Source organism: Mus caroli, unplaced genomic scaffold (genome assembly GCF_978045245.1).
Source record: "Mus caroli unplaced genomic scaffold, Mus_caroli_1 scaffold_11, whole genome shotgun sequence".
Lineage (NCBI taxonomy): Eukaryota > Metazoa > Chordata > Mammalia > Rodentia > Muridae > Mus > Mus caroli.
This window is the reverse complement of record NW_028227266.1, coordinates 43,086,844-43,102,600: the sequence shown is the minus strand read 5'-3', so window position 1 is coordinate 43,102,600 and position 15,757 is coordinate 43,086,844. Positions and strand designations below refer to the sequence as shown.

The 15,757-nt window shown below is 48.2% G+C and overlaps 2 protein-coding genes across 4 annotated transcripts in view; one reads left to right on the top strand and one right to left on the bottom strand.

Annotated features, from left to right (window-relative positions):
- Window positions 1–15,757, bottom strand: part of Smim35 (small integral membrane protein 35) — a 62,540-nt gene that overhangs the window by 39,829 nt on the left and 6,954 nt on the right. The window lies entirely within an intron of this gene.
- Tmprss4 (transmembrane serine protease 4) overlaps window positions 14,382–15,757 on the top strand; it is a 31,575-nt gene continuing 30,199 nt past the window's right edge. Inside the window, exon 1 of the mRNA XM_085844600.1 lies at window positions 14,382–14,643. Coding sequence (XP_085700726.1) covers window positions 14,641–14,643 — 3 coding nt within the window. The 5' untranslated portion in view covers window positions 14,382–14,640. The remainder of the gene's footprint in view (window positions 14,644–15,757) is intronic.

The following is a 15,757-nucleotide window of genomic DNA, read 5'->3' as shown; positions in this document are numbered from 1 at the left end:
TTTCTATGTAGAAAAGACTAGCCTCAGATTCACAGAGTGTTATGCTGGGATTAGAAGTGTGGGCCACTATGTTTGTCCTCCTACGAGCCTATCTTTATTTCTAAAGCTTTTTAACCGTTTATGCCTATCTATATTACTCCTCCATTTCCTTCCCAAGTAAAAATTTTAAATGAGAAACAAGATAACCACTAACCTTCATTGACTTCACATGCCTTCCACCCCACACACATCTGGACAGAGGTTTTTAAGTAGATGTCTTTGGGGATCACCTTTGGAGTCATGACTAACCCATTTTCAAGATTATTCTTATTGCATTTGCTTATTTTGCATGTGTATGGTGAGTGTGCACCATGGTATAAGTACAGACGTCAGAGGAGGACTTTCCAGAGTTTTGCTTTGCTTTGTTTTTTTCCTAATACCATGAAACACGAGTTCCAGAGGTTGAATTCAGTTCAGCAGATTTGAAGGCTTATACCTTTTGCCACTGAACCATCTCACTAGTTGTTCTTTTGTTGGCCAAGCCCCAAGTAAACTCTGCAATCCCCAGAACCCCATTTAGAAAAGCAAAGCAGGATTCAGGGGAAGTGCTTCTCCTGAATCAAACACCTCCCCCTGCCCAGTCTTGGCAGCTGGACAGACCCGCCCCTTCTCCACCCATCTCATCCCTGCCTTTTGCTTTGCATATCTTAGTTTTGACAATGGCAGCAAGGATATTCCCAGCCCAATTAGTATTTCCCAATGACACTGGCTTGGAACCCCAAAGATAAGTAGCTTGAATCATCATCACAATGGCTTGGTGACTCGGGAGGAGAACGACATTGGGTACCTGTACTTGGTGGAATGTGGGACTGGTCCCAGTGGTCTGGCTGGGATCTGGAGATCTAGACAGACACCACCACTGACCCCTAGCTCCTGTCTTTCCTTCAAGGGCTTGCATCACCAGGACCCTGCTCCAAGCTAGCTACAAGACACCCAGAAGCCTGGCGGAGTGAAAGACTCCACCCAAGGTTCTCTTAACCTGACTCAACCTGTTTACCTTCCTCCCCAATCTCACTCTTTACCTCTGTTCACCATGTTAGGAAATAACATGGCACCCCCCCCTCCATTTTCTCAGTAGCACAGAAATCCCCAGGCAACAGAAACCCCACCCCCAGCATCCTGGAGCCCCCGACATTTCACTTGTTTTCCAAATGTAGGCAAGCCAGTTTTCTCCTTGTAGCATGGGGGTTCCAGGGATTAAACTCAGGTCATCAGGCTTGAAGGTATGTACCTGTGGCCACTGAGACATCTTTCTCTCTGCTACCCTGGTTCTCCTAACCAAAGCTGGGGAGCTGCCAACCTGACTTAGGGAACCTCACTGGGATTCTTTTCTGGAGCCTGCCACCCTCCACCTCAGTCACTCCACAGAGAGCCAGGTGCTCTTTCCAAACAAAACAAAAACAACCAAGTCAGCCTTGTGCTTACACAATTCCTGCCAGCTGCTCCTTGCCTACAGTTGCGGTCTCCAAATTTCTTTGATCTCTGCAACCACACACACACACAAAGATACTCATGCATGCATGCACAACCTCACTTGCACACACCCACACAGTGTAGACTACATCATGAGTATATGTGTGCTTATTTATGTCCAGGTTTGGATATACCCACCATCATCATTAGCCCACATCCAAGGATGAAAAGTCTCTATATGAGTGCTCCAAGAACAATAAATCTCCACATGAGTGTTTTATTTTTTAAAGAAAAAAGATATACATAAACATTTCAGTATTTTTCATCTGTTCCAATACATCATTTTGCACAATCTCAAGGTTCAAAATTCCTAATTTGGAGACTTCTCATAAAAAAGTCTATATTCATGTTCTATAGCTGTATACAAGCCTTCAAACAAAGCTACCTTTTGTGAGTTTTTCATCACAGGGCTATGAATTCATTATTCATTGAGTCGTGTGTGTGTGTGTGTGTGTGTCTGTGCACCACTTGGCTTGTGTGCCTAGTGCCCTCAGAGGCCAAAAGAGGGTGTCAGATTCCCCTGGAGCGAGAGTTACAGATGGTTGTGCGCTACCCTGTGGGTGCTGGAATTTGAACCTAGGACCTTGGAAAGAGCAGCCAATACTTTTCACTACAGAGCTGTCTACCAGGCTTATTTATATAATCTTAGTACAGGCTGCCCCCAGAGAGGTTTCTCAATTGGTTCTTTTGGAATTAATCACAAATTCTCTACACACACACAGCCTCCTGTCTGGGCTGAGGGTGTCTCTCTCCACTGTGTTCAGTCCCCCTCCCTGACAAAATCCAATTTATCCCGCTAAGCTCAGTTCAAATGTTCTGTCTGCAGCGATAGCTGCCTGTGCTCCCGGCTGTTCTCACCCTAGTGTTTGCCAGCGGATCACCCTGTGATGTCTGTGTTAAGTCTCTCTCCTCCCTCTTGAGGAGCTTCAGAGGTAGGGGAAGTTTGCCTTCCTCACCTCAGCGTTGAGTCTTAGTAGCCAGCACATTCTGGGTGCTCAGCACACTTTTGCTCAATGAACATCTCTCCCAGAGCCAGGGAGAAGAACCAGAGACAGCTGGGCCTGAAGATGTCAGGCTCAAGGTCTTTCATTCTGGCCCTATTCCTACTGTTCTGCACATGGCTACATGACCAGGCAAGATAGAAAGAAAGGTGGGGAGAGGAGGGGCTATTAAGTAAGGAGCATCCAGGATGGCCCTGCCTATCGACCTCATAGAGTAGTGTTCACTGATGGCCTTTTGGGCTGGGGATGAAGTCTGCTCAGAGAGCCTAGGGGAGAGCAATGAGTCCCCTTTTGCCTGGCACCGCTATGTCTGTGTTTCTGGAAGCCCTATGGAGTCCAAGGGGTATCCAGAAGCCAGCAGCCATCACCCTCCCACCCGAAGCATCACTATGTGGCCAAAAGCACTCAGTCAAGCCAGAGGCACCAGCATTATCAATAAATGATCATTTGCAGGACGTGCCAAGGCCTGGATTCAGACGATCTAAAAGCTTCTCCTCTCCAATGGGGTCAACCACTGAACTCATCTCTTAATGGTCCACCTCAGACCTCCATCACCCAGAAGCCTGAGTCATCCCGTGGCTACCTCAGCCGAGTCTGCTCATCCTATATCAGCAGAATCTCGACAGCCGGCAGTCCAGCATATCGCCCCATGCCAATTCAGGTTATCCTGCCAAGCACAGGCTGGTGCTGTTGGGACAGATCCCTCAGTCCCCACATCTATAAAATGCGAACATATGGACTTCATGTGCAAGGTCATTAAGATAACATTAGAAAGAGCATGTGTGATGGTTTGTATATGCTTGGCCCAGGGAGTGGCACTATTAGGAGGTGTGGCCTTATTAGAGTAGGTGTGACCTTGTTGGAGTAGGTGTGTCACTGTGGGTGTGGGCTTTAAGACCCTCATCCTAGCTGCCTGGAAGTCAGTATTTTGCTAGCAGCCTTCAGATGAAGATGTAGAACTCTCAGCTCCTCCTGTACCATGCCTGCCTGGATGCTGCCATATTCCTGCCTTGATGACAATGGATTGAACCTCTGAACCTGTAAGTCTGCCCCAATTAAATGTTGTCCTTTATTAGACTTGCCTTGGTCATGGTGTCTGTTCACAGCAGTAAAACCCTAACTAAGCATGTAAATCAGGACCAGGCTGCACAGTGAGGTGAGAGGTACAGCTCTGTCTTCAACTTCATCTCTTTTCCATCTTTCACCTGGACTGTTGTAACTGCCTCGTACCTGGTCTCATCATCTCTCTCCTCTTACTAAATTGTGGTTCTCTATGGAGGGGGCTGCACTTGACATTAAATTCATAATAGCCACTACCAAGGCACCATTTAGGGGCCAGGCGCTGGTTTCCCCTGGGAAGACCAGTAGATGGTCCCGGAAATACTTGACAGTTTTAGCCATATATTGCTATGGTTCTCAGTATGTGTTGAGAATATAATCCTTAATCAGCACTAAGTGGCGAGACCTAATGAGAAGTGACTAGCCTGTGGTGGCAGAGAAAAAGGATTAGTGCCATGGTAATAGAGTGACTTATTGAAGAGGGAGTGGGTTCCTTAAACAAGACTCTTCCCATACAAAAGTTTCTCCCCTTCTTTGTCCCTCCCCTCCCCATCTCTTCAATCTTGCCACAGTTTGAGTAAGAAATATGCCCTCCATAAGCTCATTTGTTAAATGTCTGGCCCCCAGCTGGGGCTGGTCCTTAGGGAAATAGTGGAACTCATAAGGAGGTGTACCCTAGCTGGGAACATTGTGTCATTGGGGGCATGCCTCTCAAGGTTACGCCTGGTCCACAATCCTTCCTCACTCTCTGCCTCCTACCTCATCTTCCATAGGCTCTGACCACTATGATCCCAGAAACACAAAGTCAAGCCACCGTGAACTGAACTCCCTAGAACAGCGGCTCTCAACCTTCCTAACACTGTGACCCTTTAATACACTTCCTCATGTGGTGGTGACCCCCAACCATAAAATTATTTTGCTAAGGTTATGAATCATAGTGTAACATGACCCACAGGTTGAGAAGTGCTGCTTTAGAATGGTGAGCGAAAATAAATCATTCCTCCTTCCTTCAGTTTGTTCTCTCGGGTATTGCGATCACTGTGCTGAGGAAATGTAGCTAATATACCCACCCTTTCCACCATGGAATGACAGCAAAAGCCTTTCACCAAACACCAACCCTTAGAGAGTAGAATCCTCAGCTTCCAGATGGCTATCACCTTCTGTTCTTTATAAAATGAGCCAGCCTCCGGTGTCCTGTTGCAGTAGCACACAGTGGACAATGATAATCACTAGCTGTATGTTCGAACTGAATAACTGTTCTTCCCACTTCACATTCTCTCCTCCACCCTGTCCTGCGCACCATGCATACCTCCACCCCCTCAGCACATGATCAAGAAATGAAGAATCCTGGTACAGACTGTCTGAGACCAATGGCATAAACTGGAAAGGGTGTGCTGGTCAGTCTTGATTGCCAATGTGACTGGACCGAGAGAGGCTTAGATTACTAGTAAAGCCCACGCTGGGCGAGTCTGTGAGATCTGCAGAAACAATTGGCATGGCAACTGAGGGAGAAAAAAAAAACTCTCTCTGAAGGTGGCTGACACTACTCAGAAGGTTGGAACCTGGATAGAGAAAGTAGGGGAATGGAGAAGAGAGTCAGCCAGCATATGCAGGCCTCATGCTTCCTCCGCACACCTGTCTACGGAGACTGCCTGCATCTGTGGGCCAGCCTTCTGCAACCTTTTAATGTGTGCTTGCCTTCACAAGTTCTCAGGAGAGCTTCCAGAGCCTCATTGGGGGGTCCTTCATTATGGGTCCTCTAGTTCTGAACAACTGCTGGCTTCTGTGGCTTCTGTGGTTCTCCAGCAGGCACACAACTGTTGCTAGATTGGTCAGCCCTTTTATAATATACTTGACATATGAAACTGTTGGCTCTACAGTAATGACTGAATATGCACTTAGAAGGGTGGTAAGTTGCTTGTCTCCTCTTTCTTTCCCTATGCGTGGCAGGCTAGGCAAGATTAGCTCCTCACAAGAGGGTGTCTTCACACAAAAGCAAAAATCAACATGGCTTCAGGATTCCATGTTCTAATCTGCCTCTGAAGGCCAAGAGAAAGAGCCAGAGCAGCCTCCTGTCCCCAGCCTGAGACCACCAAGCCCCAGAGATGGACTCAAGAGTTTCTCTGAGTAGTCTTAAAACCAAAAGCTGCACTCCTGCACACACAGGTACACACAGACAAGGCGCCCCCTTGGTGCACTTGAGGTAGAAGTTACACTGAATATATTAAACAGGATTTAACAGATAAGTTTGCTGTGATAAAAATAACCAAGGTAAAGATGGGAACCCTGGTCCACAAAGAGCACAGGCTGCCCAGGATTCAGATGGTCTGTGTCTACAGTCATGGCAGAAGGAGAAGACTGCAGTGAACCTAAAAGAAACAAGGAGACACTGGTTCTGCCTTTTACTTCCCAAAACTACAAGCTCAGAGTGCCACAGCTGAATGATTTAAGCCAACAAGAAAATGCTGTCTCTTAATTCTGGAGGCCAGATGTGTGGCATCCAGTGTCCCAGGTTGCACTTTCCACGCTGTCCAGGAAAGGACCTGCCTTCATCCATTCTGTGCTGCTGAAACCAGGCATACCAGTCCACAGAGGGTGGAGACAAAGCATCAACATATTCCTACATTACCAGTGGTAATTCATTCATAAGCTCTCATGGGCTGATCATTTCTTAAAAGCCCTGCCTCCATTGCTGTAACCAAATACCCGCCACACCCAAACTACAGAAGAGAAAGGCTTGTTCCAGTTCACGATCTCAGGAACATCCATGAGTGCTTGCTGGGCCCTGCTGCTTTGAGGCCTGGAATGGAGCAGCATGACAGTGTGGGTGTGTCACACCATGGTGGCTGCATGGGGACCAGGAAGTAATGAAGGAGAAAAGAGGAGGGATCAGGGGCCTAATATCCCCTTCAACGGTATGCTCCATTGGATAAGAAAACTTCCAATTGAGCCACATCTCTTACAGGCTCTGCTTCCCCCTGACAGTGCTACCCAGCTGATGCACTGGGATAACACTGGGAAGTCCTTATATAGACATGGGTTTCATAGTTCTGTATGTCAGGTAGTCCTCAAGTCCTGGCAGCGTCAGGTAAAGGCCTCCAGAAGGACATCTGAATACAGTGGAAGAGCAAGTAAGCCGTCCAGGAGAGACGCAGAGGGTGGAGACAAAGTACCAACTCCGTCCCACATTACCAATGGTAATTCATTCAGAAGCTATCATGGACTGATCTTCTCTTTAAAGCCCTGCCTCCACCTCTGTTCTAACATGTGAGCTCTGCAGGGTACCTCGAAACATAAGAGGATCTTTCCTCGACTCTCCCAGCTGCTGGAAGCCACAGAGGCTCCCAGGCTTGTGGCAGGGTCATAGCTAAGTCTGCCTCTGCCTTCACACGGTCATCTTCCCTGCCTGCCTTCATACACTCCCCCCCCCCCCATGTCTGTCTGTGTCCCTTGTTCTCTGCTGGGAAGCCAGTCCCGCTGGACAGCAGCTCCATCCTACTTCAGCGTGACGTCATCTCAACTCATCATCTCTTCGCTGACTATTCAGAGGGTCTGCATACACATGGACTCTTAGCAGACACTTCTCAACTGACTGCAGGCACCCACTACCCCAGAGAAGGATGCCCCAAGCTGCCAAGAAACGATAGAGTAAAAGGGGCCATTTCCAGCTCTGGAACCATGGACAAGTGTGACTTGATTTCTCTGAGCCTTTATTATCTCACTGACATTGGGGGGGTTGCTTAGAAAGTTGAAGTTGAGACAGTGTTTATAGCTGTAAAGCAATAAGGTGCTTCTTTACCTATAGGTAACTTCTTCCCTCTGTGATGTCTGACAGAGCATCAATGCCTTTACCACATCTTCCCAGCCCTGTGGCATCAGCAGGGCTGTTCTCCACAGGAGCGTGTTGGCTCCCTAGATGACTTAGGGAGCTGATGCACTCAGAAGACATTTCCAAAGTCCCTCTGTAGAAGATCAGAGAATGACCATCTTATGGCTGAGATTTGCTGATGTCCTAAGGGACCAGGCCAGAAAGAGCCCAGTGTGTTTTCCTGTTAGTCCTTCCTCACCTGGACTACCCACTGCCTTGGCTCAGGCTCCTGCACGTACCCCAGTTTCTCTCAGGAGCACAGGATTGGGCCAAGCAAAGCTCACACCAAGCTTTAAGGGCAGAGGGAGCACATATGGTGTGCTGACTATGTGAGAGGCCACAGCTGCAGCTGGAAGCAACTCCACAGAGACTAGGGCAATGAGGCTCACCAGAGTCTGTCTTCTCGATTCTTCCTAGTCACAAATGGGATGGAAGCCAGCTCCTTCCTGTCAGTGGGCAGCACTCTCACCTCCCATCTTCCTTCTTGGGGGAATGTTACATCTTATAATCTCACAGCAGGTTGAACTGTGCAGCTAAACACCTAAACACCCAGGTAACTGAAGGGGAAAAAAAAAAAAAAGGATGTACCCTGCCCTTACCCACATAGCTCACAGAAGGGGCTGGCACTTGGGTAAAACACATGACCATCGAAGCAACAAAGAATTAGCAGTGCCTAAGGAATAGATGACAATGGTATGTGTAACCGGAAGTCCATTTTGATGGGAATGAGTCACTTAATGCTCATTTTCATCTTACTGTCTGCGTTGAATGTTTCCTAGGTACTCTGTAAGCATTTGATCACATCAGTCCCGGTAGGCAGAACCTATTACTGTCCTGTTACAGAGGAGGAAGGAGAGGTACAGAGAGATTAAGTAGCTTGCCCAAGGTGCCGTAGCCGGCAGACAATGGAGCCGCGATGACACAGATTTAAGCTGTGCATGAAGATTATTCCATGTGTGTGCTGTATACATAGCTGGGTCGTGAGAAAATGAGAAAAGCAGAAGAAGATGAGGTCACTTACTTACGAACCAGATTTAAAAAAAAAAAAAAAAAAAAAGCCCAATCTCAGACTCCTCCCTGTCTGCCGTCTCAAATGCACAACACGGTAGAAGAAACAGAATCTGGGGCTGGTAAGGTGGCTCAGTCAGCAAAGCACGTGAACAAGCATGAGGACATGGGTTCAATCCCCAGAACCCACATAAAGCAAGGCACGCTCACCTGGGATCCCAGTCCTGGGGCAGGAGGGCCAGGAAGAGCTCTACAGCTCCCTATCTAGCCAGCCTAGCTGAGTCACTGAGCTCCACATTCAATGAGAACCCCTATCTCAAATAACTGCCTATAGGCGCAGCACTCCAAAGGCTGAGGCAGGAGGATTACAAGTTTGAGGGCTGCCCTTGGTTATAAAGTGTATTAGAAAGGGTTTTTATTACTCCAATTATTACGTCATGACCAAATAGCAAGTTGAGAAGGAAGGTGTTTATTTGGATTATAGTCCATCACCAGAGGAAGTCGGGACAGGAACTCAAGCCGGGATGGAACCTGGAGCTGATGCAGAGGCCATGGAGGGGTGCTCCATACTGGCTGATCCCCCTGGTTTGCTCAGGCTACCTTCTATAGAACCCAGGAGCACCAGCCCAGGGATGGCGCCACCCACAATAGGCTGGGCCCTCCTCCATCAATCACCAATTGAGAAAATGCCTTGCAGCTAGATCTCACGAGGCATTTCCTCAACTGAGGCTCCTTCCCCTCTGATGACTCTAACTTGTGTCAAGTTGATACAAAATTCAGCCAGTACATATGCTAAGTTTGAAGCTACTCTGAGCTACATAGACTCTGTCTCTATGAAAAAGAAAAAAGAAAGGAAAGGAAGAAAGTGTCCTCCTGGATAGTTTCATGTCAACTTGACATGAACAAAAGTCATCTGAGAAGAGGGAGCCTCAATTGAGAAAATGCCTCCGGAAGACCTGGGTGTAGGCAAGCCTGTAGGGCTTTTTCTTAATTAGTGATTGATGGAGGAGGGCCTGGCTCATTGTGGGTGGGGCTGTCCCCGTGCTGGTGGTCCTGGGTTCTATAAGAAAGCAGGCTGAGCAAGCCAGACACAGCAAGTCAGTAAACAGTACCCCTCCTGCCTCCAGGTTTCTGTCCTGTTTGAGATCCTACTCTCACTTCCTTCAGTGACTAACGGTGTTATGTGAGCCAAATAACCCCTTTCCTTCCCAACTTACTTTTCTGTCACAGCAATTGAAACCCGAACTAAGTCAGAAAGTGTCTCAAAAGGCAGGAGAGGAGAGAGAGAGAGAGAGAGAGAGAGAGAGAGAGAGAGAGAGAGAGAGAGAGAGAGAGAGAGAGAGAGAGAGAGATTGGACTCAGACGCAATCTTGTTCTTGGCCAAGTTAAGGGGAAGATGCCAGGCTAATGGAAAGATCGCTCACTGAGCCTGCTACCAAGTTACACAGGCGCAACAGCAACGTCTCCCCTGAGACACGGCTGTTCTGGTGTTCCAGGGGTCTGAGAGACTTCTCAGAGGTTCCAGAAGAGCTGCAGCAGCCACCCTAGACCCTCTCCGTGGACTGTATATGGTGGAGTCGAAAGTCCTGAGCTTCCTGAACCACACACGTGGATCGCAACTCCATCTAAGCTCCAGCTTGCTCTTTTGTAAGAGACGGCAGTACCATCCACATGATGGAGTGAATTAATGTGACACTGTACAGAGGCCTAAGGACATCGCTCAGAGGAGCACATGATGCACTGACCAAATTTTACTCTCTGTAGCTTATTTGAAGCAACTGTGTCCCCTGTCATACTGTCAGGCCCCTACATGTCTTCACCCTCCTTGTGGCCTTGGTAAGTGTTAACTGAATTAGCTGCTCCATCAGCAGGAGCCACAAGAGAAATGTCAGCTCCTCACCAAAAGAGGTGACTAAAGAATCTTTGGGGGCACATTGAGGTTCCATGTCTCTAGACAAATGACAGTTCTCATAGAAAGGCAGAGACTTGATGGAGAGCCTCACTTTCATGCCCTTTCCATGACTCAGTTCCTCCTGCTATCCCATAGGATGGTTGAGCGTTCACTCCTTTCACGGGGCACTGCACTGCCAATGGTGTGAAAGTCATGGATACTGCTGGCTCCTGCCCACCCACTGCATCCTTCTTTATCTCATGTCTTGAATAAAGTCAGACAAACAGATCTGTTATTGAACTTGAATTACTTGGGTTCAGCAGGCGGATCAAAGGGATTTGCCTTTACTAAGTTCTAACTCTGAACAGTGTCTCTCTGCTCCTAAGACAGCGGAGGCGGCAGCAGCAGTGAGTGAGCTCTCGGGGGCAGGTAACTCCTTACCCAGAGAGCTTAAAAGGAGGATTCAGGTTGAGTAGGTGGAGGGATGGGGTCACTGAAAGTCTACATTTCTGTCAAACTCTCTGGGGCACATCTTGGTCATGTCTTAAGCAGAGAGCCCAGCGGGCTTGCTTTAACAGCGTGCTTGAAGGTGGAAGTGCAGGGTGTGGGCTGACTAAGCTCTCTGAGAGAGATCGTTTCTGTTTTCTCCAACTGTAGTGTCTAACCACACTGATAACACCATAGGAAACATCCCTTGGGTGGGTGGGTGGGTGGGTATGGTTGGATGGAAAGGTGACCGCTGATATTAAGATCAAATGCACAGTCGGAAACACTTATCCAGTAAGATGTAGTTCTATGAACTCAGGGTAGAACAAAGGTGTGGGAGGGGGGAGGGGGAGACCGCTGCAGCTGAGGATGGTAAGAGCAGCAGATCGTGGAAGCTGAGAAAGAGTCTCCTAACCCCCAAGGTATTCTCGTTGTGTCTGGAATGTCTTTCTAAACTTAGCATGACTTATGAGTGTATCCCCTCTCCTCCAACAGACCAAGGCAGGTGCTCTTAGGCCACACTTTTCTCTCCTAACCCTGCACTAGGAGACTTTTCTCAGCCTCCACAATCCCTCTCTGCTTCTCTTCCCATCCTTTTCTGTAGCTGTCTACCCCTCCCCCCCCACCCCGTTTATAGAACTACATCTTACTGGATAATTGTTTCTGACTGTGCACAAAAGAGCTGTATCCACAAGAATAGGGATAATATCTCCATTCAACGAGTCTCTTTCAGGTAGCAGATACATAACCTAGATCCTCTCCTTTAACTTTCATAACTACCTTGTGAAGCCATCCCTGCATGACCCCTGTGTAGTGAGGAAGATGGAACTCAGGAAATAAAGTGTAACAGTCAAATAGCAATTAATATTAGGACATGGGGACTCCAGGCTACCAAAGGCCATGCTCTTGACCTAAGATGATACAGGTTAGGTGAAGCCTGAAGCATATATCATACATACATATATATACACATATATACATATATATCATGTACACATACACATATACCTACATACACTTACACATATACACGCACTCACATATACATATATACACATACACACACATATAAATGTATATACACACATATATACACATACATATATACATATGCATATATGGATATATGCATACGTGCATATATGCACACATAAGTTACTTTTATTGTTATTTTTCTTTCTTTTTTGAGATAGTCTCTCACTGTGTAGCTCAGCCTGTACTGGAATTTGCTCTTTGGACCAGGCTGGCCTCAAAGTCAAAGAAATCTGCCTACCTCTGCCACCCAAATACTGGGATTAAAGATGTAAGCCACCATATCTGGCTTGTTTTTACTCTGTGTAGGAGGGAGGGGTGGCCTCGATGTGACTAGGGGCCTGTGGTGGCCAGAAGCACAGATGGCTGTGCGCTGCCCAACATAGGTGCTAGGAACTGAACTCAGATCCTCTGAAAAATTCGTTTGGATTTGCAACCAAGCCATCTCTTCAGCTCCTGAAGCCTATATATATTGAAGAGATATGTGTGTGTGTGTGTGTGTGTGTGTGTCTACATAAAATTATAAAACCCAAATGACAATGTGAATATACTACTGGAACCCTGTAGATGGCCTTGGGAGGGGTCATGTGCGTGTGGGGAACAAAAGCCCCAGGGTCCCAGTGACTCTGAAGTTGACACACTTGGGGAGAGGAGCAAGGAGAGAAAGGGAAATCTGCTGCAAGGGAGAGGGAAGGAGAAGCAGGAAGTCAGCAGTGAGCGAGGAGGAGGGGAAAGCCAGCAGGAAATCCAAAGGCAGAGGGAGGCTCTGGGGTGGGCTTTGGTTGATAGAATGTTTTCCTAGCATTTACAAAGCTGCGGGTTCTATCCCCAGCACTGCATACATAAACCAGAAGTTATGAGGCACATCTTATTCTAAGGATTCATTAGATAGAGGCAAGGTGATCTGAAGTTTTCATCATTCTGGGCTAAAACAGTGAATTAGAGGCCAGCCTGGGCTACAGGAGACCCTGTACCCTCTACCCATACCCATACGCATACCATCCCCTAAAAAGGCTGAGGCCTCCCATTGAAGAAGGAGTTATGGCTTAGCTGTTCACACCAGGCACCTGGGAAAGGCAGGCCTGTTTCCTACAGGTCACAGGGCCTCCATCTCTCAGCTGTTATGTTCCTCCCCTGAGTATCACAGCGGCTTATTCAGTCCCGCTTGAGTGCCTCCTTCCCAGGCCCATGCAATGCCTTCCCAGAATCATCTGGGAACTTGAGCCAAAGCCTGAGCCAGGAGTGCTGAGCAATCACCCTGCTGCCAGCCCTGCCCTGCAGCAGTCCCTCCTGGCTCACCTGAGCACTGGGTGAGGAAAGAAAACATATAGGCCAGATGTTTATCCTGGCACAGACTGGAACCCAACAAGGAAGGCCTGGCCACAAGTGACCCACCGCTGAAATTCTTCTTTAAGAAGCCGTGCTATGGCCCCAAACTTCCTGCTCTAAAGGTCTCTATCTGGGGTGAGGAAGTTTGAGAGCCTCGTGGACTCAGAAGGCCCTGAAGACCCTATAGGTTTGGCCTCAGATGGAATCTAGGCTCTTCAACATAGACTACAGCAACCATATCCCCACTGTTCTGATGCCTCTGTAGGGTCAGGATGGCAGCCCATCCTGACTGGCGGTGGGAGAGGACTCAGGTTCCAACCACCACTGTTCTTCTGTCAGAAACTTCTTTACCACCCCCAAAGGTTGAATAGAACAAAATTTTCTCCACAAGGTTATCATGAGAGTTAACGAGATGGCGCGCAGAAGCACATTACTAAATGGAAGAGCTAAGGCATATATCTTATTGTTCTCCCAGGAGAACCAGATGTGAAACAGAACACAATGTACATTTTTAATATGTATGTAATGGGAGGTTTTGCCCCAGGGATTCTGTAAATGTCCAGGTCCCTTTTAGCTGTACAGTCTGATCCCAAAGTTCCACTTCATACAGCCCCTGGCCTGGGGCGGTCCCAACTATCCTATGTGGCAAGACGTGGATCAAAACTGAGCCTGTGAAGAAGAGGGCCTAGCCCTAGCTGGTAGCACACTGGTGACTTTCCAGCAGTATGCTATTTGAAAGGCCCATTGCCTGCCAGGTAGGTTAGGTTGCTCATTCGCCCACCACTCACTCTGAGTCTTGGGAAGGGAAGAACACACATCTTCTTTAGGGATGAGATCCACATGGACACCCCAATCCTACTGCCTGACACAAGCTAGTAATCTACTGTGCCAACTTCCTGCAACCCACAAAAAAGCACCGCCATGGTGAGAAGTCACACAACCAGAGGAAAGAGAAAGAGAAAGAGTTGTCTGCCGTCACCTAGCCTCAGCCAATGCCCGCCCTCCCGTCTTCCTGGTTGGATGAAAGGCATTCAAGCAGATAGGCTTGTGTAACTCTTTAGGTGTGTCACCTGTCCTTAGGCCTATGAACCACTCCAGGTGTTGTCCCTGCCCCTAACGACTGGGTGTCAGATTACAAGACACATAATCATTCCAGTTTGGCAACTTCACGGGTTGTGTTGTAGGACTTGACCAGCCCCAATAGTCCTCAAGTCACTCCTAAATACAGTGGCAGGTGGTAGCTGGCTTGCGGAAGGAAGAGGAAGAAGAGAATGTGGGCCATCAAGGAGCAAGGGCAGCCTTGCACTTGGGCCCCCTCTGCTCAGTGCTGACCAAGGCTTTCTGAGCAGCTTCCTAATGAGGCTCATTTGAAGACACCCCCCCCCCTTCCTGCTGTCTTGGGTGACAGAGCTTGCTCCAGGCTGTAAGAAAATTAGGAGGATTACCAAGGCAGTATGGTAAGTACAGGGGCCCTCAGGGTGGGGAGGGCAGCTGTCCACAAAGGGCTGTTCAAGGAACCTGTGGGGTCATTAACTGAGAATGTTATAACACCTTCCAGGCTTAATAAAAAAGAGGTCACAATTGAGTCACCTCCACTTCCAGCCTCTCATGCCCATCAGGGCTCCTCTGCCTCCACCATTAGCTGTCTTTGAAGGTGGGCATAGATAGAAGTCAGGGCTGTCTTTGTCTACCAATCGCCTCAAGGTCATGCTTGTTCCTTTGCATACTGTCTCGTGTGTGTGTGTGTGTGTGTGTGTGTGTGTGTGTGTGTGTGTGCGCGCGCTCGCTGGAAGATGTCATGGTTTCTTCAAAGGCAAGGGCTACTTTGGTGTCACAGTGACCCTCAGACACTCCCTGAGAAAAATCACTCCTATCCTTTATAAAGAAAACAGTATAGATATGCCCCCCAAAACAATCAGGAGTGTCTGTGGGGCTCTTCTGTTTGATCTCTTTAATGCTCTTCTCCATTGACTATCTATAGCATCTTCTGCTGCTGGCTTGTCCTCTCAAGGGGGACAGCTGAGAAGCAAGAAGGGGAAGAGATCATCACCAGGCCTAAGGTGGGAGTCAGTGGGTCTTGATTCCCCAATCCTTAGCAGTCACTCAGGCAGTAAAACAGAAAGGTTGAAGAAAGGACCTGCCTCCCCCATGACAAAAGGGAGTAGGTGCTACCTAACGCTTCCAGTGACCCACTAGTAAAAAAGTTTTGCAAAATGCTAGTGTCTGGTAAGGGCAGAACACCAGGAACTGCCTTGTCGGTACTAGGCCAGGGCTGTGACTGAAGCACTAACTACCTACTACTCCATCAGAGGGGGTCCTGTGCAGAGGTGCCCCCACTGGGGTCAGTGGGGAAGGAAGGGAGCAGTGCCCACCTCCAGACTGTGAGCTATTGCTCTGTAGCACTGAGGAACCCTGGGTTGCCCCCTCTTGGATGAGCCGCTGACCAGGGTGCCATTTCTGAGGCAGCTGACAGGAGCAAAAGCTGATGTGGAACTCAATACCAGGATGCTAGCTCTCTGTGAGGTCTTGAGACTTTAATTTCACTGAGACTCAACGCATCCTCTACCCTTG